The 24,629-nt window shown below is 40.2% G+C and overlaps 1 protein-coding gene across 2 annotated transcripts in view; it reads left to right on the forward strand.

Moving 5' to 3' along the window:
• The first annotated feature begins 426 nt into the window (after positions 1-426).
• The window catches only part of TRAT1 (T cell receptor associated transmembrane adaptor 1), a 66,823-nt gene continuing 42,620 nt past the window's right edge, over positions 427-24,629 (forward strand). The window contains exons 1-2 of one of the 2 annotated variants that reach the window (XM_073614981.1): positions 429-597; positions 20,401-20,502. In XM_073614981.1, the coding sequence (XP_073471082.1) occupies positions 471-597; positions 20,401-20,502 (229 nt within the window). In that variant the 5' untranslated portion in view covers positions 429-470. Of the gene's footprint in view, positions 598-20,400; positions 20,503-24,629 lie in introns of both variants that reach the window. The other variant, XM_073614982.1, reaches the window with a different exon arrangement.

Consider the following 24,629-nt stretch of genomic DNA (forward strand, 5'->3'; position numbering starts at 1 on the left):
ACAAGCTGTACAATCATTACTTTACATTGTAGCAAAGTGTCATTTCTTCAGTGTTGTCACATGAAAATATATAATAAAATATTTACAAAAATGGGAGGGGTGTACTCACTTTTGTGAGATACTGTATATTGAAATCCTAAGTGGGAATTTTAGAAGTTTCATCAGAGCAATCAGTGTGGGGAAATCCTAATCAGTACAAATGTTCTGGTGACAACTGTCCAAGATGAGAATTGCCCTCTCTTGGGAAAAGTTCCTCTTAGTCCCTGTTGTGTGGGAAGCTAATGGTGTGCAGTGAAATTATAGTAAGCCATATGGTTGTTACTCTGCAAAAATAACACTTTAGGTGTGGCTTGACCTATTTTCTTCATTGATAGAATCCGCTGATACTGCTGAACAAAGCAAATCATTTGCAGAGACAAAAATCTACATAAAAGGGTTTAGTTGCTAACTTTGGTCTCCTTACTTCCTGTATGATAATTCTGCATCAAAACTGGAATGCACCAAATAATCATGCACACAGCCCATCTTTGAACAAAGCAAAACACCATACTGTAAATGAATGCCTTCTTACCAACTTCACAACTATAAAAATGGCAGGTAAGCAATGAATGTGTATATCCTACACATTTCATACAGATGCTATAGCGTGATCTTATTTTATAGCTAATCATATTTTCTCCTACAGCTACATTGCAGCAGTAGTTTTTTTTTCATTTGTTTTCATTTATGCCAAATTGGTGCACAATTGATTAAATAACATTTCATGTCAATATAGTTATAAATTTGGTATGTAATATACTATGGATAGTAAAGGGCGAATTTATAAAGCATCAAATGTGACACCAACCAAACATTTGCAGGTGGGTAATTATTCCCTGTAATCTAAAATACATGCACCATTTAGATTCAAGTACAGTAAATATTTGCACATGTCACATTCACTATTTTATAGACATTCCCCTAATTATCTTATTCTACTGAAGAACGGAATTGTTTTATTTCTAACTTGCCAATGACTCTTTCTTTTTGTACTTAAAGTCAACTATACATAAACTATGTATGTGTTTTGCAAAAACATTTTTTGCATTTCATTTATTTATTCCCATACATAAAATATATTGCCTACTTTTTATTTTCAGAATTAAAATAGCGGAGTTTTGTTGTGGTATAGAAAAGTTCCTAGAGTTATTATTTGTGTGTCATGTTAATTGTAGTCTATCTTATTGATTTATTTTAGGCAGCACAGATCTGTTCTAAAAATACTCTATTTAAATTTCAGTTTTCCGCTACAGAGGTCAAAAAGGAAGTTTTGGTAACTCACGCCGACCATGTATCTAACCATCTCAACAACTTATAAATTAGCACATATTGATAGTTACAGTAGTTTCAAGAATAAAGCTACAACAAAAACAATTAAAACATTCTCCGTGTATTTTATAGCCTACAGCTGATCAGAGGTCATAAAGTTAGGAACTATTACATGCCTATATAAAACACACCTGGACAGCTTTGTTTCTCACTTTGATTTATTGGATCTCTTTACCAGAGTTCTTGATAGAGCCTCTACCTGTTCCTCGTATATTGATTGTACAATTTCAAGTATGCACGGGTCCTATCATTGACCCTTCTGTGCACAATTCTGTTTGGAGTGGAAATGTAACTTTCCTTGCTGACACATGTAACGTTGTTTATTATCTGACAAACGGCTCTGTTTAATGTGCTCTATGTCAGTAAAGACCTTTGTAAAGTATATTTCTAGTACTTTTTAAACCTTTGTAGGTAGTACACTTTTGTTAACTAAACTTGTAGCTTGTAGTTTCTCGTAACTTGTAGTTTCTAAAATGTGTCAGGCGTTGTATTTGTTGACCTACAAATCTGGCGGTGTTATACAATTTGTAACGACCGACATTCAGCAGTTTCTTCTTTTCTGAATCTAGTTCATCTAGATCAGTTGTTTACAAAGACACAGAATCCAAGAATTTGGCAGCATGCATTTATTCTGGAAATCAATGTTCTTTTGGAAATTAATGTAAAGTTGTTACATCAATGATCCATGTTAAACAAAGGTTAATTGCTACACCTCACAGGTGGACCTTTGGGTCTGTTATTTTCCCTTAGACCACAAAATTATGTTTGTTTCATAGACCTTTTCATACAAATGGCAGCAGGTTAGTTGTGACTCATTGCTTGATCAAGAAAATATTTACAAGACTGGCTAAAACTTAAACTTTTTAAAAAGTGTCCCTTTGTAGGTTCTTTCATGTTACTAAGTTATGCAGCGTACACACGGTCGGACTTTTCGACCAGACTGGTCCGACGGACCGAGTCCGGTGGACAATCCGATCATGTGTAAGCTTCATCGGACCTTCAGCAGGCTTTTCCAGTCGAAAATCTGACGACTTTAGATTTGGAACTTGCTTTAAATTTTTACGTCGTAACTCCGCCGGACCCAGAAATCCGCTCGTCTGTATGCTAGTCCGACGGACAAAAACCAACGTCAGAGCAGCTATTGGCTACTGGCTATCAACTTCCTTATTTTAGTCCGTGTATGTCATCACGTACGAATCCGTCGGACTTTGGTGTGATCATGTGTAGGCAAGTCCGTTCGTTAAAAAGTCCGTCGGAAGTCCGTCAAAAGTCCATTGAAAGTCCATCGGAAAGTCCGTCGGACCAGTCCGGTTGAAAAGTCCGCCCGTGTGTACGCGGCTTTAGTTAATTTTAAGGGATGTGGGTATATGGAAAGAACCTGCACTCTGGAATCCATCCAAATTCTTTATTCGATATGGATGTACTAAAGGTTGTGCATTTTTGCACCACAGCATAAAAAGATTCAGCAGTGGCTTGTTTGAGGCACACAGTCTTCTTATCTCCCAGGGATACACACTGCTGATTGGTATAGGTTTCCAGATGTACCACTTTGAGGCTAGCAATAGCAGATATACCGTACATTCACTGTAGAGATAAGAACATGCAAATAGAACATTCAACATCCAGGTGTTTTGACTGCAAATTAAAATTATTTGGTGTGTATTGGACCTGCACCCTGGCTGGTGATCAGTATGTATATAGTACATTACCCCCCCCTCCCCCTTGAAAAAGATCAATCTTTAACAAACAAAATGCTTCAACAATCAGTAGATCAATGATTCCATAAAGCATCATGTTTTTCTCCAAAATTTCTGTAAAACTGACAGATATTTTAACAAAAGTAACTAGCTTTTCACTGTCAAATATTTGGTAATATGGCAGCATTAACTACTCAAACTGATTTCTGCTGTGTTTCAGCCCGCGCTGTGACACCGTGGCCTTAACTTACATACTGTAAAGCGCTGCGAAAACTGTTGGCACTATATAAATCTTGATAAACACACTGAATAAATTCTGTGCCTAAACAGTGCTTGCTAATTTGAATGCAATCCTATATATACCGTGATAATTTAATAAACCATGTATTGTTGAAAAGTGTCAATTTGTGAAATTAAATAAATCAATGTGATATATGTAATGCTGTGACTAATAAATAATACAACAAGAAGTGTTCTAGTCCATGTATCAAAACAAACTCTGTGTAGAGATATTGTAACCAACACTGATGGGATCTAGTATGATAAGGTAACAATGAAAAACAATGTAGGATGGGGGTTGGTTGATCAAGCTGTCTTTTTGTTCACATGTAGACGATTCCAACAGGTGTAACAGGAGTCCTGACCACACACACCCTTACTATTCACACATTTTTTTATGCATGACTTCCAAAAAAGACAAAAAATTACCAAAAAATTAGGATCTGGGTCCCTACTCACCAGATCCTATTGACCCTCTTTACCCTACGACAGGAGGAGTCACTGGGCTTGTATGGTCACAGTGACCAACTGCAGATCTTCAGCCAGGATATCTCATCCTTCTTGCATATCAGATGGTTCAGGTATGGGCTTCCACGAACACTCGTCCTCCTTCCTGCATAGCAGGGAACCAAGCTAGATCTGGCTCGTGGGTTCACCGTGACTGGATGCTGATTTTCCTCCAGAAAACCACGTTGATTTTGCCCTACCAAATTGTAATGCCACAAGCAATGTCTCACATATGACACAATGAACCATGGAAAAAGGGAAAAAACTTCTCATAGCGTAAAATTGCTTTATTTAAAAACTGACATCAATAAACAGCTTTTGATGACGTCATACTAATGACAAAATACGTCAAGCCTAGATGCAGGGTGCAAGTCAGCTGAACCAGGAGGATTGTTTGCTGGTTCCAAAGCCCTTTGTATTTTTTTTATATTGCATTGAAAACTTTCTGCAACTGTCTTGCAGCCATTTGGCTAATGCAAAACAATTTTTATTGATGTCAGTTTTTAAATAAAGCAATTTTATGCTGTGAGGAGTTTTTTCCCGTTTGCTGTGCAGGAAGGAGGAGTGTTGCTGGAAGCCCATACCTGAACCATCTGGTGTGCAGAAAGGACAAGATATCCTGGCTGAAGATCTGCAGTTGGTCACAGTGACCATACAAGCCCAGTTTGACTCCTCCTGTCGTAGGGTAGAGATGGTCAATAGGATCTGGTGAGTAGGGACCCATATCCCAATTTTTTTGCCTGTCGTTTTTGGAAGTCATGCACAAAAAAAAATGTGTGAATAGTAAGGGTGTGTGTGGTCAAGACTCCTGTTACACCTGTTGGAGTCGTCTACACGGGAACAAAGACAGCTAGATCAACCAACCCCCATCCTACATTATAGGATTTCATTGTTCCCTTATCATACTAGATCCCATCAGTGTTGGTTACAATATCTCTACACAGAGTTTGTTTTAATACATGGACTAGAACACTTCTTGTTGTATTATTTATTAGTCACAGCATTACATATATAACATTGATTTATTTAATTTCACAAATTGACACTTCAACAATATATGGTTTATTAAATTATCACGGTTTATATAGGATTGCATTAAAAATAGCAAGAGCTGTTTAGGCACAGAATTCATTTAGTGTGTTTATCAAGCATTACTTTTTTAGTTATAACAGCAGCTGCCTTAGTATACAATATATAATCACATAGGTGTGGCGCAGAGGTATATGCTCAACAGCATATATATTTAACACTATATGAATTTTATATAATAATAATGCCAGCTTTGCTTTTTATGGCTTTCTACAAGTACACAGTGTGCTTAGTAGACTTTACGTAACTACTGCATCTTCATAATCATCGAGGCAAAATAAAAATGTAAACTATTTGGTACTTCTAAATTAGGATTATTTCTGATTGGTGTTAAAGTTTACTGTGAAAGATGGACTGGGTATGCATGTCTTGGGTGTAATAGGAAGCTCTGGCCATTGGCCATTATAGTGCGGTGCCACACTTATTAGTGCTTGTTACTAATGTTACAGACATCTAAACACTTAACAATGTTAACCACTTGCCGCAAAAGCACATATGTGTACGTGATTGACTTCAAGTGGTTATACCAGGGTTATGGCTGCAGCGGTATATTGTTTTTTAGAGCCGGAGATGCTCTACAAATTAGAAGCAATCCTAGTGGTTAATTAGCCACTGAATTACTTTTACAGGCAGCGTAAGGTGGTCTCTTCCCCTCCTGCCACCCTCCGTTGGCTCTCTTGGCTCTCCAGCACCAGCGGGAGCCCGGCATCCGATCCGGCGGTAGAGGTGTTTGGAGACCGGATCCAATCACCTCTATGGTTTCTCTTTTTTTTAGTCTTCCATTTTTTTTTTTTTTTCTGGAAAGCATGAGATCAATGTTTTTTTTTATTTTTTTTTATCTCATGCTTTCAAAAGTAGAGGAGAAATTTGGGGTCTTATAGATCCCAGATGTCTTCATAAAGAGGACCTGTCATGTTGTATTTTTATCACAATGAATGTTTACATTTCTTGTTATAGGAATAAAAGTAATAAAAAAATAATGGGACAATGAAAAATAAAAAAAATTTTTAAAAAAGTAAAATGTTTTAAAGTTCCCCCACCCTCTTGTTTTCGCATGCCAAATGCATAAGTAGGTCGTGCACGCAGATGTAAACTGTGTATGTACCACACATGTGAGGTACCATCACAAGCATTATAGTGAGAGCAATAATTCTAGTACTAGACCTCCTTTGTAACTCTAAACTGGTAACCTGTAAACATTTTTAAAGCGTCGCCTATGGAGATTTTTAAGTATCGCAGTTTGTCGCCATTCCATGAGCATGTGCAATTTTAAAGCAAGACATGTTAGGTATCTATTTACTCAGCGTAACACCATCTTTTATATTTTATCAGAAAATTAGGTTATATATTTTTTTTTCATCAAACATCATTAAATTGTATTTTTCCAAAAAATTTGCATTTGAAAAAACCCCTGGGGTGGCCACCTCATACCTTTAAACCAAACACATATTAATTACACAGGTTCTGAGGCTAATTTAATGCAGTAAAGGCTCTAAGTGAGTTTAATTGCCACCTTAACCACTTCAGCTATGGAAGGGTTTTTACCCCCTTACCAGGCCATTTTTTGCGATACGGCACTGCGTCGCTTTAACTGACAATTGCGCGGTCGTGCAACGCTGTACCCAAACAAAATTTATGATATCCAACAAAAACATTTAAAAAATCGAATTTCTTCCTCAGTTTAGGTCAATATGTATTCTGCTACAAATTTTTGGTAAAACAAATCACAATAAGCGTATATTGATTGGTTTGCACAAAAGTTATACCGTCTACAAAATATGGGATATATTTATGGCAATTTTATTTATTTATTTATTTTTTAAATTGTGAAGGCGGTGATCAGCGATTTTTAGCGGGACTGCGACATTGCGGTGGACAACTAGCTGACACTTTTGATACTGTTTTGGGAACCAGTGACATTATTATAGTGATCAGTGCTAAAAATATGCATTGACACTGTATACATGACACTGGCAGGGAAAGGGTTAACATTAGGGGCAATCAAAGGGTTAACTGTGTTCCCTCAGTGTGTTTCTAACTGTGTGGGGGGATGGACTCACTGCATGGACACTCTGATCCGTGTTCCTGATTCCTGATTAGCAGGAACTCTAGATCAAAGTGTCCATGCCTGACAGCATGGCGGTCTGATTGGCTCCCCCTGTGTCCAATCAGCACGCGATTGTGGCTCCGGCGGCACGTGTGCCCCCAGTGGCAATTAGCAAAATCACGTACAAGTATGTGATTTTGCGTAATAGAGCCGCCTTGCCACAGTATATGTACTGCAGGCAGTTGGGAAGTGGTTAATCAGCTACAGAGCCTATGTAATTAATTTGATTTCGGTTTTAAAGGGATCAATTGCAACCCTAATACCATGTGATATATAAAATTGCAACGACCACCATTTTATTCTCTAGGGCCTCTGCAAAAAAAAATGTATTGTTTGGGGGTTCTAAGTAACTTTCTAGCAAAAAAATACAGATTTTTACATGTAAACAAAAAGTGTCTGAATAGGCCTGGTCTTCAAGTGGTTAATTGATATACAAAGGAATGAGATCATGACCAGGCTAGCCAAACCCGTGACTTGTCAGTCAATGGAACAGCTGCTCCAACCCTCAAACATGACAAAGTCCACTCCTGGGGGGGGTCCTCAGCGTTAGGTGTCCCATGCACAAGCCAGTTGATCTGTGGAAGCAGGAACTCTACCCTCCAGTGCCTGCTGAAGCAAGATAGATGTTGCCTTTTTTTAAAGAATTGGCAATGTCTATCCTTGTGGATTTTCCATGCCGTCCTGGTAAAAAATGTAGAGATGCACTGGCTGGCTATATACAGTATATATATATATATATATATATATATATACTGTATTTTTACTGTATATTGCGACAAACAACATCTTTGTGAGGTAATCCTTTTAGATCTCAGGGAACCCCCCAATAAATAATTAGTAGATCGACAGCTCATGGTACATTGGTATAAACATTACACAAGACATAAAAATAAATACAAAAATAAAATTGTGGCCACTTGTTTGACACCCAGGGGTATTCAATATGACAAAACTATTTGCTGTTGGAGGTCAGTAGCTCCCTTAAATGGGTTGTCAGTGAAACGATTGGTCATTGGCTCCTGCTGCTGTCAATCAAAGTCAGTTAGCCAATCAGGAGAGAGAGGGGGCAGGTCAAACTGCAGTTCCATGTCTGAATGGACACACAGAGCTGCAGCTCAGCTTGGGTGCCCCCATAGCAAGCTGCTTGCTGTGGGGGCACTCAACAGGAGGGAGGGGCCAGGAGCACAGGAGAGGAAACCAAGAAGTGGAGGATGCAGGCTGCTCTGTGCAAATCCACTGCACAGAGTAGGTAAGTATAACATGTTTGTTATTTTTATAGAAAAAAACCCAAGACTTTACAATCACTTTTATGCTGGTACAGGAAACAATTAGTGTTGAATCAAATATTTAATCTACATATTAATTTTATAAACCATTTCAATTGAATAGTCAAATATGTGTATGGCTAGCATTAGGCTTGCATTCTCAGCACTGCCAAATGGAGTGCAGAAACATGCAGAGTATTGCATCTCAGTCACTTAACATGCTGTATTTCCTACCTTTATACTATTAACTGGCCAGAAAAGTGGCAAAATATTTATTTGAAATATACAGTACACCCCTCACATTTCTGTAAATATTTTATTATATCTTTTCATGTGACAACACTGAAGAAATGACACGTTGCTACAATGTAAAGTAGTGAGTGTACAGCTTGTATAACAGTGTAAATTTGCTGTCCCCTCAAAATAACTCAACACACAGCCGCTAATGTCTAAACCGCTGGCAACAAAAGTGAGTACACCCCTAAGTGAAAATGTCCAAATTAGGCTCAATTAGCCCTTTTCCTTCCCTGGTGTTATGTGACTCATTAGTGTTACAAGGTCTCAGGTGTGAACGGGGAGCAGGTGTGTTAAATTTGGTGTTATCGCTCTCACTCTCTCATACTGGTCACTGGAAGTTTAACATGGCACCTCATGGCAAAGAACTCTCTGAGGATCTGAAAAAAAGAACTGTTGCTCTACATAAAGATGGCCTAGGCTATAAGAAGATTGCCAAGACCCTGAAACTGAGCTGCAGCAAGGTGGCCAAGACCATACAGCGGTTTAACAAGTCAGGTTCCATGGAGAACAGGCCTCACTATGGTCGACCAAAGAAGTTGAGTGCACGTGCTCAGAGTCATATCCAGAAGTTGTCTTTGGGAAATAGACGTATGAGTGCTGCCAACATTGTTGCAGAGGTTGAGGGTCTAAGGGGTCAGCCTTTCAGTGCCTAGACCATAAGCCGCACACTGCATCAAATTGTTCTGCATGGATGTCGTCCCAGAAGGAAGCCTCTTCCAAAGATGATGCACAAGAAAGCCCTCAAACAGTTTGCTGAAGACAAGCAGACTAAGAACATGGATTACTGGAACCATGTCCTGTAGTCTGATGAGACCAAGATAAACTTATTTGGTCCAGATGGTGTCAAGCGTGTGTAGCGGCAACAAGTGTGTCTTGCCTATAGTCAAGCATGGTGGTGGGAGTGCCATGGTCTGGGGCTGCATGAGTGCTGCCAGCACTGGGGAGCTACAGTTCATTGAGGGAACCATGAATGCCAACATGTACTGTAACGTACTGAAGCAGAGCATGATCCCCTCTCTTCGGAGACTGAACCGCAGGGCAGTATTCCAACATGATACCGACCCTAAACACACCTCCAAGACGACCACTGCCTTGCTAAAGAAGCTGAGGGTGAAGGTGATGGACTGGCCAAGCATGTCTCCAGACTGGGGGCATCCTCAAATGGAAGGTGGAGAAGCACAAAGTCTCTAACATCCACCAGCTCTGTGATGTCATCATGGAGGAGTGGAAGAGGACTCCAGTGGCAACCTGTGAAGCTCTGGTGAACTCCAAGCCCAAGAGGGTTAAGGCAGTGCTGGAAAGTAATGGTGGCCACACAAAATATTGACATTTTTGTCCCAACTTGGACATTTTCACTTAGGGGTGTACTCACTTTTGTTGCCAGCGGTTTAGACATTAATAGCTGTGTGTTGAGTTATTTTGAGGGGACAGCAAATTTACACTGTTATACAAGCTGTACACTCACTACTTTACATTGTAGTAAAGTGTCATTTCTTCAGTGTTGTCACATGAAAAGTTATAAAAATATTTACAAAAATGTGAGGGGTGAACTCACTTTTGTGAGATACTGTATATATATACATATATATTTTTTTAAATACGTCATCCAAAGTTATATTGGTAAATGTGAAACTGAATTAACAATCAAATTCACATCTGAGCAAATTAATATAATTTGTAATGGAACATTTGCTTTGACTTTTGACTACTATGCAAAATAATATCCAAATGGCATTAAATGACCTAACTTTGTGCGTTACATTTTCAGTTCTTTCAAAATGTTGCTGGAGACATTGCCATATTTATTACCCTATTATTTACTCTTTCTAGAATAAAATAAACTTCTATATTAGCATATTAAGGCTAATACTAATATTACTTTAAAAATGCACTGCTGAATCCTAATTCAGAATTGATTAATTTTAGAGTAAATCCTAACCCAAGCTCTAAAAGCTTTAGCATGTTATTGTAATTTCAAAAGCCTATTTTTAAATCTGAAGCTTTCATTAATGGAGATCAATAGCTACAGCATACACTATTATGTATAACAATATTTTTTCTTACATTTAATATAAACTTACTTAAAAGTTCTCCTTTCGTGTTGTGAGTGCTGCCTGTTTGCTGAACATGTCTTCCAATGACTTCCAGGATTCCCTGCATGCTTTGCACTTTCTTTGCGCATTCATTTTGTTTACTTTTGACCTCTAAGTACTAAATAACCAATAATATCTTGCTGCCTGCAAGCAGTGATTCCTGTACTGCCTCCTGAATTTTCTCCTCTTTGCACCTCTGTAGATCAGAGGCAGTGAATTCAGTGAGTTCAGTGGTACAGCAGTGCATTTCCAAAGGGCATATTAAATATGTGTCTCAGAATTCAAGGAAGCTCCTCAAATGTTCTCCTCAAAAAGTATATTTGCAAACATAAAGATCATTCAGATTGTTAGCAGTAGGCTAGAAATAATTAAAATATAATGTGAAAATTAATATATTATTTTACATTTTTACTATAGATACACTTTAAAATAAGTGGAAAAACAGTGTAGCGCTATAAACCGTCATAAGAGCATCATGTTACACAGTGCATTAAAAATTATATAAACATAAAATATTAGTATATAAAGAAAGTGTAAAGTCCAGTGGCTGTAGCCAGTGATATGTAGAGTTACCAATGTAGTGAGTTCATAAAGGCAAATAGCCCACAAATAAGGAGGACTTTGGATCCACTCTTAGAAAAAAACACTTTTGGTAGTGAGATGAAATAAGACTGGCCGATGTAACACCAGAGATAGTCTATCCTCCACCCGGAGAATATAGATGAATACTCTTACTGGACAGGGTGCACTCACATGCCAGCGGCAGTGGGTCAAGTGAGCTTATGGCGACCAAGGCCTGGAACTCCAATGCTGTGCTCTGGAACTCCCACGGGACAGGATGGAACTGGAACCCGGTTGCGGAACGATACAGATGTAGGTAGTAGATGTAAAAGTACTCTCACCGAACCATCAATGGTGTCTGTTTAACCCCCCAGGCACTATGGCATCTTCCATTAACGTATTCCGTAGTCTAATCTTGCAAGATTCAGACAAACTACCAAATAAAAGAATTCACACTAATTCGGCCATTACAGCTGGATTAAAACTATTATGTGAATGAAAAAATCTGATCATCCGCCCCACTGATAAAGGCGGGGGGATTGTCGTATTGGACAAAGATGAATATATTAGGGAGATGAATAAGATACTTGATGACCATATGACATATGGCCTTATTTCTAAGGATCCAACTTTAGGTTTCAAAAAAGCCCTGGTAGAACTTGTCAATGAAGGCTCATCATTGGGCATTCTGGATAAAAAAGAAAAATAATTTTTAGAACCCCTAGCTCCACGCATCCCAGTAATGTATTACCTCCCAAAGGTACATAAAAACCCAGTCAATCCCCCTGGATGCCCCATAGTCAGCGGGATTGACTTGGTCACATCCAGAATAGGACGGTATATAGATTTTCACCTTCACCCATTGGTCAGACTGGTTCCTTCCTATCTCAAGGACACTCAAGACACTATTAGACTTTAAACAGTGGAATATCAGGAAGGTATGATACTGGCAACAGCCGATGTTGCCGCCCTCTATACCTGCATCCCCCATGATTGGGGTTTTGCAGCAGTTGAACACTATCTATCCAAGAACTCAACTCTTCCCATAATTCAACAGAATTTCATTATGGAACTGCTGAAGTTTGCAACCCAACATAACTATTTTTGGTTTAAAGATCAATTCTACTTACAAAAAAGGGGTGTGGCTATGGGGGCCAAGTTTGCACCCAGCCTGGCAAACTTGTTCATGGCCCAGTTGGAGGAGGATGTCGTCTATGCCCTCAAGAGACCAGAGTTGGTTCTGTGGGCCAGATATATACATGACCTCTACCTCTGGAAGGGAGATATGGAATCTCTGGATGCCTTTATGATTACTCTCAATGATAACAGCAGGGACATCACTTTGAGTTATGAGGCCAGTCTTACCACCATACATTTTCTAGTCTTGGAAGTTTCGGCAATAAACCATCGTTTGGAATTAAAAAATTATTTCAAATCTACAGACCGGAATGGTTACATTCCAGTCGACAGTTGCCACCACAGTCAATGGTTAACATTGGTTCCACACAGCCAATTCCTACGACTGCGGTGCAACTGTACCAACCGATTTCCGACACCAATCTCAGATCCTGAAAGAGAGCTTTATAGAGAAGGGATATGGATCTGTGGATCTAGACGCAGACATTAATAGAGCTTCCATTGTTGATAGGAATACTTTATTACTAGATCACCCCAATCCCATCCAAGAAAATAAACTTAAATGGTCTTTTTTTACTTCTTTTTCCATACAGCATAAGCAAATCAAAAAGATCTTCAACAAACACTGGAAGATCCTTTAGAGTGATAGGTTTTTGGGCCCAGTTATCCCTGAACGTGCAGGCGTCATATACAGAGGTGCCCAATCTATACAGGGAGAGATTGCACCCAATGTCATTTACCCGCCCCAAACTTTTTCCTTTTTTCAACAATATAAGGGATATTACCCCTGTTGCAAATGCAATGTTTGCCTCCACAACATTTGTGGGAGACGCAAAACAGATACTTTTCAATCCACTACTACTCAAAGCAGTTACAATATGAAACATTTTACTACTTGTGCTACCAGATTTATAGTTTATTTACTCACTTGTCCTTGTAAAAAACAATATGTGGGACGTACCATCAGAACCTTCCCAGTGAGGGTCAATGAACATTTGGACAGCATCAAGAAGGGTCGTATTAATCACTATCTCAAACATCATAATAAAGATCCTACTGGCACTCAATTCCAAATCATAGATAAATTTGTTCCACATTGGAGGGGAGATTCCTGCCTACGCAGGGTATCTCGCCTTGAAACTTACTGGATACATGAACTCAAGTCTTACTCACCTTTTGACATGAACGTTGACTGGGACATAAATTGTTTCATTAACCAGGCTTGATCTATATGTCTTTTGTATCTCAATTAATTATATTACTTCTGCACATTAATTGAACTTTTAAAGTTATCTTTTTAGTTTACACATGTAGTTTTATATGTGTGTTCATTTTGATTATTTTATATTTAATTATGTCCATGGACAACTCTTGTATAGGTGGTGTCCTTTATCATGGCTTTGTAATTCAATTCATTTTTGTCACATTCTTTTTTATACATGTCTAGCGGTTTAGATTCCTTTTTAGTGTCACCAATATAATTTTTTCCATTTGCAGTCATATCAGCCCATTATCCAAAGCGAGGCTTTATTGTCCCATTTTGGAAGTCCGGAGCACATATGACCTGGTGACGTAATGATGTCATAGTTCTATGACAGCAATGAGGCTCATGTGCTCCATGGTGAGTCACATGACTGACGGTCTTTCGAAGGCTTGGAGCGCGTCTCCCTGGAAGACGTGGTGTCGTCATCACGTTCAGATTAAGACGTGATGACGGTGGTATGTCCTGATCATGAATATGGCTTAGACGCCTCACACAGGGTCATATGATTGGTCCGTCAGCTTTCAGAGCAAGGCGTGCAACTTACGTCGGCGGCCAAGCTTCCGGTTCTGGTGCCGTGAGCGGAGCCACGCCCTTTTCTTCTAATCATCTGACCATTTAGGTATTTTATAAATATGGGCAATGTGGGAGAGCTGCGTAATGCCCCAGTTGAAGTTCATTGGGACAAAACGTGTCAGGATCACATTTTACAGCTCCCCACATTGCTTTTATTTTTTGATCACATTTTTTGTACACATCTGTGACTTGATGTATGTACTTTTTAATAATAAATCCGCTTTTTTGACCTGCACCATATGGAGCCCTTTTGTTTTTCACTATCCCCATACTGGTTCGGGTGAGAGTACTTTTACATCTACTACCTATCTGGATCGTTCCGCAACCGGGTTCCAATTCCATCCTGTCCCATGGGAGTTCCAGAACACAGCATTGGAGTTCCAAGCCTTGGCCGCCATAAGCTCGATTGACCCACTGCCGCTGGCATGTGAGTCCACCCTGTCCGGTAAGAGTATTCATCTATATTCCCGGGTGGAGGATACACTATCTCTGGTGTTACATCGGCCAGTCTTACTTCATCTCACTACCAAAAGTGTTTTTTTTCTAAGAGTGGATCCAAAGTTCTCCTTATTTGTGGGCTAATTTACCTTTATGAACTCACTACATTGGTGACTCTACATATCACTGGCTACAGCCACTGGACTTTACACTTTCTTTATATACTAATATTTTATGTTTATGTAGTTTTTAATACACTGTATAACATGATGCTCTTATGACGGTTTATAGCGCTACACTGTGTTTCCACATATTTCTTTGACTTTGTTTTGGTGTTAGCAGCTTTTCACATGATTGGTTAGCGCAGTAATTTTACAAACCTTTTCACACTTTAAAATAATACTTGGTGACCTTGTCATTAAGGTTTTTTTTCATATATTTCCCCTGTCTTCCGACTGTGCTCCTGTGTGGTCACCCAGTCACATGCTCTCCCAATGGAGTCTAGAAATGACCGTTTCCACACACATAATGTAGGGATTGTTCGCATTCATGGGAAATCACATGCAAAATCTGTCAGGCTGGCTGTACCCAAGTTGATTGATCAACTTTGTATATTCAACCTGCCCATACATGATTCTAATTCCGTCTATGGCCAGCCTTAGAAAAGCTTGCAGCCATTACTGAAGTACATGTAGGCAGGAAATGGGAAGTATTTTAATTTTAAAAAATGTCAATTGTTTGTGATATACGGTGCTTTCGCAGATGAAGAGGTTAATAGGTAATAGGTGAATAGGAAGTTCACGTTGCAATGGAGTATTCATATTGCAAGTGAATTTTCCCTTAACTTAGGTAATGTAGTAAAAATTGGCTTTCCAAAGAATACCGAATCACATGCAAAGAGAACAAAAACAAAAACATTTTTAGTTTTTTTTTGCTTGCACATGACTAAATGATGGAATTTAGCAGAGTTTCACCTAATTTCTGGAGGAAGGACAGTCAAAGAATGTTACCAAAAATGATTTTATTTCAAACAAGCAAACATTTCCAAAATTTTAAACTAATGTACACTTTGCAAAAGAATAATCTTTGTTAAAAGAATAATCTCTATTCTCTACCCCATCGTGGCACTATTAAAAAATAAATAAAAAGGTGATGTAAAAATATTTATTGTTTACATGTTTTAACCACTTAAGGACCGCCCCATGCAGATATACTGCGGCAGGGCTGCCCTCCTGCGTGAAATCACGTACCTGTACCTGATTTTGTGCACACTGTCTGGGGCGTGCACGTGCGCCACTGGTGCCCCACTCCCACTGTGATTGGACAATCACAATGGCAATCAGCAGTGCCAATCCGTAGATCCGGCAGATGCAATGTCCAACAGGACCCATTAATCTTTGACAGGAGAGGCAGAACAGTTAGAAAGCACTCCCTAGGAGCACATTTAACCTTTTGATCGCCCCTGATGTTAACCCCTTCCCTGCCAGTGTCATAAGTACAGTGAGAGTGCATTATTTTTAGCACTGATCACTGTATTAGTGTCACTGGTCCACAAAAAGTATCACCTAGTGTCCGCCGCGATGTCGCAGTCCCGCTAAAAATTGCTGATCGCCGCCATTACTAGTAAATATTAAAAAAATTCCATAAATCTACCCAATAGTTTGTAGACACTAAAACTCAAAATCAATATAAACTTTTTATGATTTTTACCAAAAATATGTAGCAGAATACATATTGGCCTAAACTGATGAATAAATTCGATTTTTTAAAATATTTATTATTATTGGGTATGTTTTATAGCAGAAAGTAAAAATATTGTTTTTTTTTTAAATAGTTTTTTTGATTATAGTACAAAAACTAAAAACTGCAGAGGTGATCAAATAACACCAAAAGAAAGCTCTATTTGTGGGAAAAAAGGACATACATTTTATTTAGGTAAATCGTTGCATGACCGTGCAATTGTCAGTTAAAGTAGCGCAGTGCCGTATCATAAAAAATGGCCTGGTCATGAAGGGGGGGTAAACCTTCCGGGACTTAAGTGGTTAATGAACGTGAGGTTATCACCCTGAATAACCTATATACCATGTCCTCTGCTCCACATCGGTCAATCAGAAAGCTAGACACAACATGCACTAGGGAAGTCCACCCCCCTACAGCAGCATATTACATTGTAAGGCCTCATTCACACTTGTGCGTTTTATGTGCATTTTAGGTGCAGTGTGCTAAAAAAAAGTCTGGCATGTTGAATCTTTGATGCGCTTTCAACAAAATACAGTTCAATGGTAATGTGCCTAAAGCACATGTAAAATGCTGCTAAAACTTACTGCCCCAAAAAAGATACCGCAGAGATGTGAACTGGCCCTAGAGGGAGAGCCCACTTTCATCCCTATGTAAGTGTATGCTATGGGGTAATGAAAGCTTTAATGGGATACAATGTAAATTGTATAGAAATCATAACATAATTAAAATGTAGGGTGGAAGGTTAGAGGTTCATTCATTTATAGTTATACTGATGAGGGGGACCATTTATCTACAATAATATACGATAATTTACACAATAGACCATAATGTATGATGTATACACTATAATATACAGAGGTCAGATTAATGTGTAAAAATGGTCAGAATGCTATGATATTTTGTAGACAGCTACCAACAGTCTTACGTTCAGTCAAAGACTTACTTTAATTTTTACTGAATTATAACCTTAAGGTACTCACAAAAGCACTAGCCAATAGAATTATGAACGTATTGCCGTTCCTTGTTAATATAGATCAGACCGGGTTTATGCCTGTCAAATCCAAAGACATTAACATTAGGCGTGTCTTTACACATCTTTAGATCCCACCAGATGAAACCGCCTCTCGAGTCTTGGTAGCCCTCGACATCAAGAAGGCTTTCAACACACCGTTAGATGGCCATATATGATGTAAGTTTTAGAATGCTTTGACTTCGGTCCGATATTTCGGAAATGGATTGGTTTACTTTATAGGGTCCCAATGGCGTATATTAAATTGAATGGCAAACTCTCGCCCCCCTTTCCAATTAGGAGAGGGACGAAGCAGGGGTGCCCTCTCTCCCCTGCGCTGTTTGACCTGGTGGTGGTCAAGAGGGGTGTCTGGGATTGTTTTTCAATTGTCGAAAAACTAGCATTATATGCTCATGACTTGATCCTCCTTTTGTGGGACCCTGGTCCCTCGCTCTCTGTGGCACTTCGACTTCTGGACCATTTTGTGGCTCTGTCTGGCCTTAAGACCAATTGGAGCACATCCCTCATGCTACCCCATAGATCCAGGGGCAAAAAAGCTAATTGACCCTACTTCACCTTTGCAATGGGCGCACACCATCAGATCAGTTAGCCAGGGTGTGCCCCAATGGCTCTGTTTTGTATCTATAACTCATAAAATTTTTCAATAAAAATAATTAAAAAAAAAAAAGACTTACTTTGATTATTTTTTTTTCTTTGCAATAAAGAGTTTTAAATGCATTGCCATGGTCATTTTAATGTTTGGTTTGATGCTTGGAAATAAAGCCACATTGGCTGGTAAAATCCATAGACAACAAGTTGTGAGGTGTACATAGTCAAGTGATCACAGTTCCTAGAAGAAAAATAATGGAGCTGTCTTTTGTTTTATGTGAGGAAGGATGATAAATTCCTATAAAGGAATGCTGCTTTTAGGTACAGGACTTTGTGTTGTTCCTGCATTTGCATTAACAGCTAATGTATCTTTAATTCCATTTTTTATATTTATTTTCTAAACAAGAAAAAGTCTGTGTTTTGCTTTGTGATTGATGAGCAATAAAGTGGACTTTAAAGTGTTACTAAACCCACAGCAGTATATTCAGTCTATATATGCAGTAAAGCATGCTTGATATACTCACTGTGGAAGCTAAGGGGTTAATTTTGCGCATTGTGTAAAAAGGCTGTTTGATCCTGTCTTCTCTGATCCTCCCCTTCTTTTACTGTCCCAAATCTATCTGCTGATAGAACAGAGCCTTAGAAGGCACTCTGCACATGCACAGTTTGGTGTGTATTGCTAGAGAGGTTTTTTTTTGGGGGGGGGGCATGTAATCAGCACAGGGCCAATCAGCACTGTCCAGACAGAGGGTCAGGGGTCATGCAACCTCATAGGGCAGTCCGAGGAGAATGAAAACTCCTCCTACAAACTTTAACCACTGCTCAGCCAGAAAGTGATAAAAGTCACAAGACTGCTATATGCTACTGATGAGAAAAGGTATTTAGCAGTTTATATTTCCTGAAATAATTGCATTTTCATGTTCTGTGTACTGTGGGAGTACAGATGCAGGGTCCTGGGTTCAGTAACACTTTACGTTTGTAGCGCCCCCCCTGGGTCTACTGGGAGCAAAGGGGTACCTCCAGATACAGAGAGCGAGCTTACATTCACCCCAGGGCTGAGTCCATGGCTATAATAGGAAGTTTGAACAGAAAATAGGCGCCAGTCACTTTAGGTATTTTTCAATGCTTTAATTAGAACTTGAGAAAGGTTGTAGGAAAGTGGTTGAGGGGAGGTTTCAGATACACTTTTTAGCAAATCACTTACAGACTCCTTAAATCCAGAGGACAAAACAGCTTTCTCTTTAGAAGATCTTGAATACCTGGATAAGTCTCTCTCACAGACTTAGCAGCCAGGAGCACTCTTGGATAAGTCCCTCTCACAGACTTAGCAGCCAGGAGCATGTTACCTTGATTAGATTGTAGAACAGCTTGACAGTACCAGAACCTTTACGCTGACCCGTACTGTAAGGGTAATTAGATATAGGTGCGTCCTCCAAACGAGTTACCAGGCCCTTCTGAGAGACCAGCCTTCATCCTGGCTCTCTTCAGCAAGGGTCCTCCCCTGGATCTCCTCAGCTTGGCTTGGCTTCTTCCACTTAGGCAAGACAGCCTGGATAGGCTTCTGGGCCTACTGCAGAAGATGCAGCAATACAGCCTCAGGCCAGAAGGGCCCTGAGGTAAGAACTGACTAGAGCACATGGCATCTGTACAATAAATACCCCTTCCCAGAATGCACAGCGGCCAGGAACCTTCTACTGGGCTGTTTCCGGAAAAAGAATATTCATTACAGCTCAACCTAGTTGTAATTCTCACACTGTCCTAAGGTACCAGTGACACCTACTGGCAACAGTGGGAAATGCACAACCCCGTCACGTTTAGAACGGAACCAAATACACCATGTACAATCAATCTGAGCTGTTTACAGCTCAGCCGAAAACTACATTTACACTATAGCCCCAATTTTTAGAAACAGGGGGCTACACCTTTATAAACTGTTTGCTTATAACTATTGCTGATGAGTGCTTCACTTCTGATCCTGAAAGTGTGTAGTTGGGAAGAGTTCATTCTTTAAAGGGGCGGAGCCTGCCACGCACGCTGGAGCCAGTATTAGCAGTGCTTCTCATTGTTTCTATGCACTCTATTGAATACTTTGTGAGTAGTTTTTAAAGCTTTACATTCAATAAACATTAGTGGTACTGCACCATTGAAGGCTTTGTATATATTTTTCTTTCTGGGCTTTAATTGCAGAGTGAGAGAGGGAGATTTAAAGCACAGTCTTCATTGGAGGTGCCACACGGTTCCCCAGAACTGATAATCTACCACCTATGGTCCATGCAGATTTATGCTCAGACAGACCTCCTTTAATTTAGGGCCTTTCACTTTGCACAACAGTGACTTGACTTCTTTTTTCCTGCTGCTTTCTTTCAGACGATTGTTTCAAATATCTGGTACCACTGGTGGTTATATCTTTGGCTTTCATTTTTCTGCTGACCATTAACATTGTGCACTATGCCAAGAAGCATAGAAAAGGTAAGTGGGTTTATGACACAGAGTTTACCTATTAATCTTAAAAACCCAGACAAAGGGTTGTGCTATAGTCTCGACCAATAGCTGCAATAATTGCCTAAAGAGTCAAAACCTAACCCTTATATAACATTGAGGTTGGGTTCACACCATTGCGAATTGGATGCAGAAGCCATTCAGCACAAGACCTGGAAGCTAGTGGATGTGACTGGCCTATCAGTGTCTACAACAGTGATTCCCGGCTCTTAGAGGGATTCCACAAGTGTGGTATATGCATTGTTTCCTTGGTCCTAGCTGGACCAATGTACCTTTGTAAAAATATCATACCTGGTATTTGGTTTTGCAGTGAAGTGTTACTATTGTTGACAGGTTTTCCATGTAGACATTAGGTGTAGGCAATGGTGTGGAACATTATCCATATAGGCATGGACTGCCATTTTGGGTAGGACTTACATACGATATTGAAAATTGCAGGTACAAAACCAAGGGCATGGTGGGAGACTCAGAGCAAGTATGACCCAGTGGCAACCACGAAGTTGCCACTGAGCTTGGCTGGAAGTTTTCAAATGTTCTGTCTAAATTATATATAGAATTCTTGATCAATCCAGTCAGAGTTGTTTTGCTGGCTATGTTACCCTCGCCCCATATATTTGGATGAAAAGACTTCCGTTGCCTGCTGGTCCCCTGAAAATGTATTTTCATTGGCCAGGCCACGTCAAGTGTTTGCAGTCTTTTTTTCTATAGCAGGTTGACTGAGAGAGACAACCAAAGTACAGTATATCTAAACTCATTCTCTTTTTTGTTTTGGATAAGTAGGCAAGAATTAGAACCCTTGACAGGTTCTTATTGCTTTCTCTGTAAATGCTAAAGAGATTCACCCTCTCTAATTATCCTGGTGACCATTATATGTGGAAACGTAAGTGATGGGAAAATCCCAAATTTTGAGTTGCCACTAGAACAGCAATAGAGAAGAAATCTTCCAAGGTGAACACATGAATGGCTTCAGATATACCTTAAAGTGGACCTTCAGACATTTTTTCAACTTTCCATATTTTAAATCTCCTGCCCTTGTTGTTTGAACTTTGGATAGTAAAACATTTTTTTTTTCTGCCAGTAAATACCTTATACAGTCCACTTCCTGTTACTTGTCTGGTCATTAGCCTAGGCTTATGACATCATGCACAGCTCTCTCTTTAACTCCTGTGAGAGTTTGCCAGGAAGGGAGGGGGAGTCATAAGAGGACCAATGAGAGCTGCAGGGCTGCAGAGCTGGAGGTGTGCCTTTGTGTGTCTGTATATATCCAGGAAGTGAACAGGCAACAGCGTCAGCTGCCCACAGTTAAAATAGCTGCAGCCAGACTTAGTGGAGGGAGATTTCTGCAGCATATTTGGCAAGTACAGAATCACACTATATATATAAAATAATATGCAAAGTAGTTGGAGGGAAGCTTCAGAATGGCAAAGATGTCTTTATTACAAATTATGTGAGCAGACTGTAGTTCCTCTTTAATCATTTGAGCCATATTGGAATGCGACATAATTTGTGCAACGTGTTTATGCAAAATAGTTCTGGTATACTTTAAAGCGGAGTCCCCCCCCCTCCAAAAATGAAAAGTCAGCTGGTACACATACTGTAGCGGCTGACTCTTCATTTTTAGGACACCTACCTGTCCTGGAATCCAGAGATGTTGGCACCACAGCCGATGTTTCCATTGGCTGCCGGATGCTGCTGCCGCCATTGACGTAAGGGAACCCGGCAGTGAAGCCTTGCGGCTTCACAGCCGGGTCCCTACTGCACATAAGTGAAGTGCGCTGCGCTCTCTTACTGGCCTTGCAGCAGGGGAAGGAGGAGGAGGGGGGCTGAACTTCTGACAAACCTTGGCGGCGAGGTCTGACAGAAGTGGGGTCAGGGTACCTGTCTAAACAGGTACCTACTCCCCCCCCCCCCCGAAAAGTGGCAAATGTGGCATCGGGGGGGGGGGATCAGATAAGCAGAAGTTCCACTTTTGGGTGGAACTCCGCTTTAATGCATAAGCTTTTTTTTTTTTTTTTTTTTTTTTTTTTTAATTAAAATGCAATTGAAACAGAACTTTGCAAGAAAAATAATTTATTAAAACTCATTTGGTACAAATATGCCTTGCATATAGTAAGTTCTTTATAATAGTTATGCAAGGATTTCCTAAATATAGTCACAGTTTTATTTGCCCTAAAAGGCTTTAAACAGGAGATTCAGGGATAGGCTGGAAGGGGTTGTAAAGTCAGAAGGTTTTTTGTCTTAATGCATTCTATGCATTAAGGTAAAAAGCCTTCTGTGTGCAGCAGCCTCCCTCAGCCACCCCAATACTTACATGAGCCCCATCTCTAGCCAGCGATGTCCAAGAGTCCCTCAGCTGTCCAGGACTCTCCCTGCTGATTGGCTGAGACACAGCAGCAGCGCCATTGGCTCTCGCTGCTGTCAATCAAAGTCAGTTAGCAAATCAGGAGAGAGAGGGGCAGGGCCAAATGGCAGCTCCATGTATGAATGGACACATGGAGCTGCAGCTCGGCTGCCCCATAGCAAGATGTTTGCTGTTTGGGGCACTCGACAGGACGTAGGGGCCAGGAGCAGTGAAGAGGGAACAGAATAGAGGAAGATCTGGGCTGCTCTGTGCAAAACCACTGCACAGGGCAGGTAAGTATAACATGTTTGTGATTTAAAAAAATAAATAAAATAAACAAGACTTTACAATCACTTTAATTAGAGGGAGGCTGAAATCAGACTTGTACTGTTTAAGGTGTTGAGTGTAGCCTCCCTGACGGTATTCCCGAGTGTGGCTCGGGGTTAAATTTCAGCACCATTAGCGGTAACCCCGAGCCACACTTGGGATTACATCTCAGGATCCTGGTGCGGTGTACTTACCTTGTTCCCAGGATCCTGCGATGTCCCCCCGTGCTGTCTGCGGGCTTGTCCTCTGCCCGAAGCCTCTCTGTGCCAGGCTCCGTTTACCTGCGAGTGTTGCGACGCACGGGCGTGGAGCCTGGCGGCAAATTCAGAAAAATGTCAAAATCATAACACATACAGTACTGTAATCTTACAGATTACAGTACTGTATGAAATCATTTCACTTCCCTTTTGTCCCCAGTGGTTTGTCCAATGCCCTGCATGCAGTTTTATGTGATATATACTGTTCTTTCTGCCTGGAAACTGGAGATTGTCCATAGCAACCAAAAAGTGTCCCTTTATGTCAAAAGTGGCTTTAGACCAGCTAGAAAACAGCGATAGTAAATTAGAACACTTGCAGAATTGAGCGATAGTGAATTGTGGGGAAATTTATTTTATTATTATTATATTATTATTTTTTTAAATTATTTATATTTATTTATTATATTATAAATTATGATTTTGTGCTTCAAACTTCATCATACCCGGGATATCTACTAGACTCTTGGTGGACAGATATAAGTGTGTTATTGCTAAGAATTACAGACCTACAATATTAAACGCCAAATTTCTATGCAAAATAATTGTACCGCTTTGAGACGCAAAAATCTGAAATAATCATACCGCCAGGGAGGTTAAAGTAGTTCTAAAGGTAGAAGGTTTTTTACCCTAATGCATTCACTGCATTAAGGTAAAAAGCCTTCTGTGTGCAGCCAACCCCCCCCCCTTACACTTACCTGAGCCTAATCTCGATCCAGTTGTCAGATGCTTATCCCCTTCCCGCTGAGCGTACGCAGATGTGCATACACGGCTTTCGGGGGTTATACTGGGATGATGCCCGCAGTTGCAGGCATCATCCCAGTACTGTTTTTTAGAGCCGGCGATCGGCTTTCCAGGTATAACAACCGATGCGGCTAAAAGTCGCTCGGCTGTTATACCGGAGGAGCGGGAGGGGACGTTACCCCCTCCCGCCGCCTCCCATCGCTCTTACCGGGCCTCCTGATCCACCGGGAGGCCTGATCACCAATCCACTACCTCCGGCGGCTAGTGACAGTCTGGAATGAAGCCGTAAGTGGCTTTGCTCCAGCCTCCTAATAGTAAACACGGAAGCGACGTCATGACGTCACTTCCCGTTTACTCGGCTGCCAATGGCGCCGGTTTAAAAAAAATATACAGTATTCAGAATTGCTGAAAATGGCGATCTGAATACTTTG

This window comes from Aquarana catesbeiana, linkage group LG02 (genome assembly GCF_042186555.1).
Source record: "Aquarana catesbeiana isolate 2022-GZ linkage group LG02, ASM4218655v1, whole genome shotgun sequence".
Lineage (NCBI taxonomy): Eukaryota > Metazoa > Chordata > Amphibia > Anura > Ranidae > Aquarana > Aquarana catesbeiana.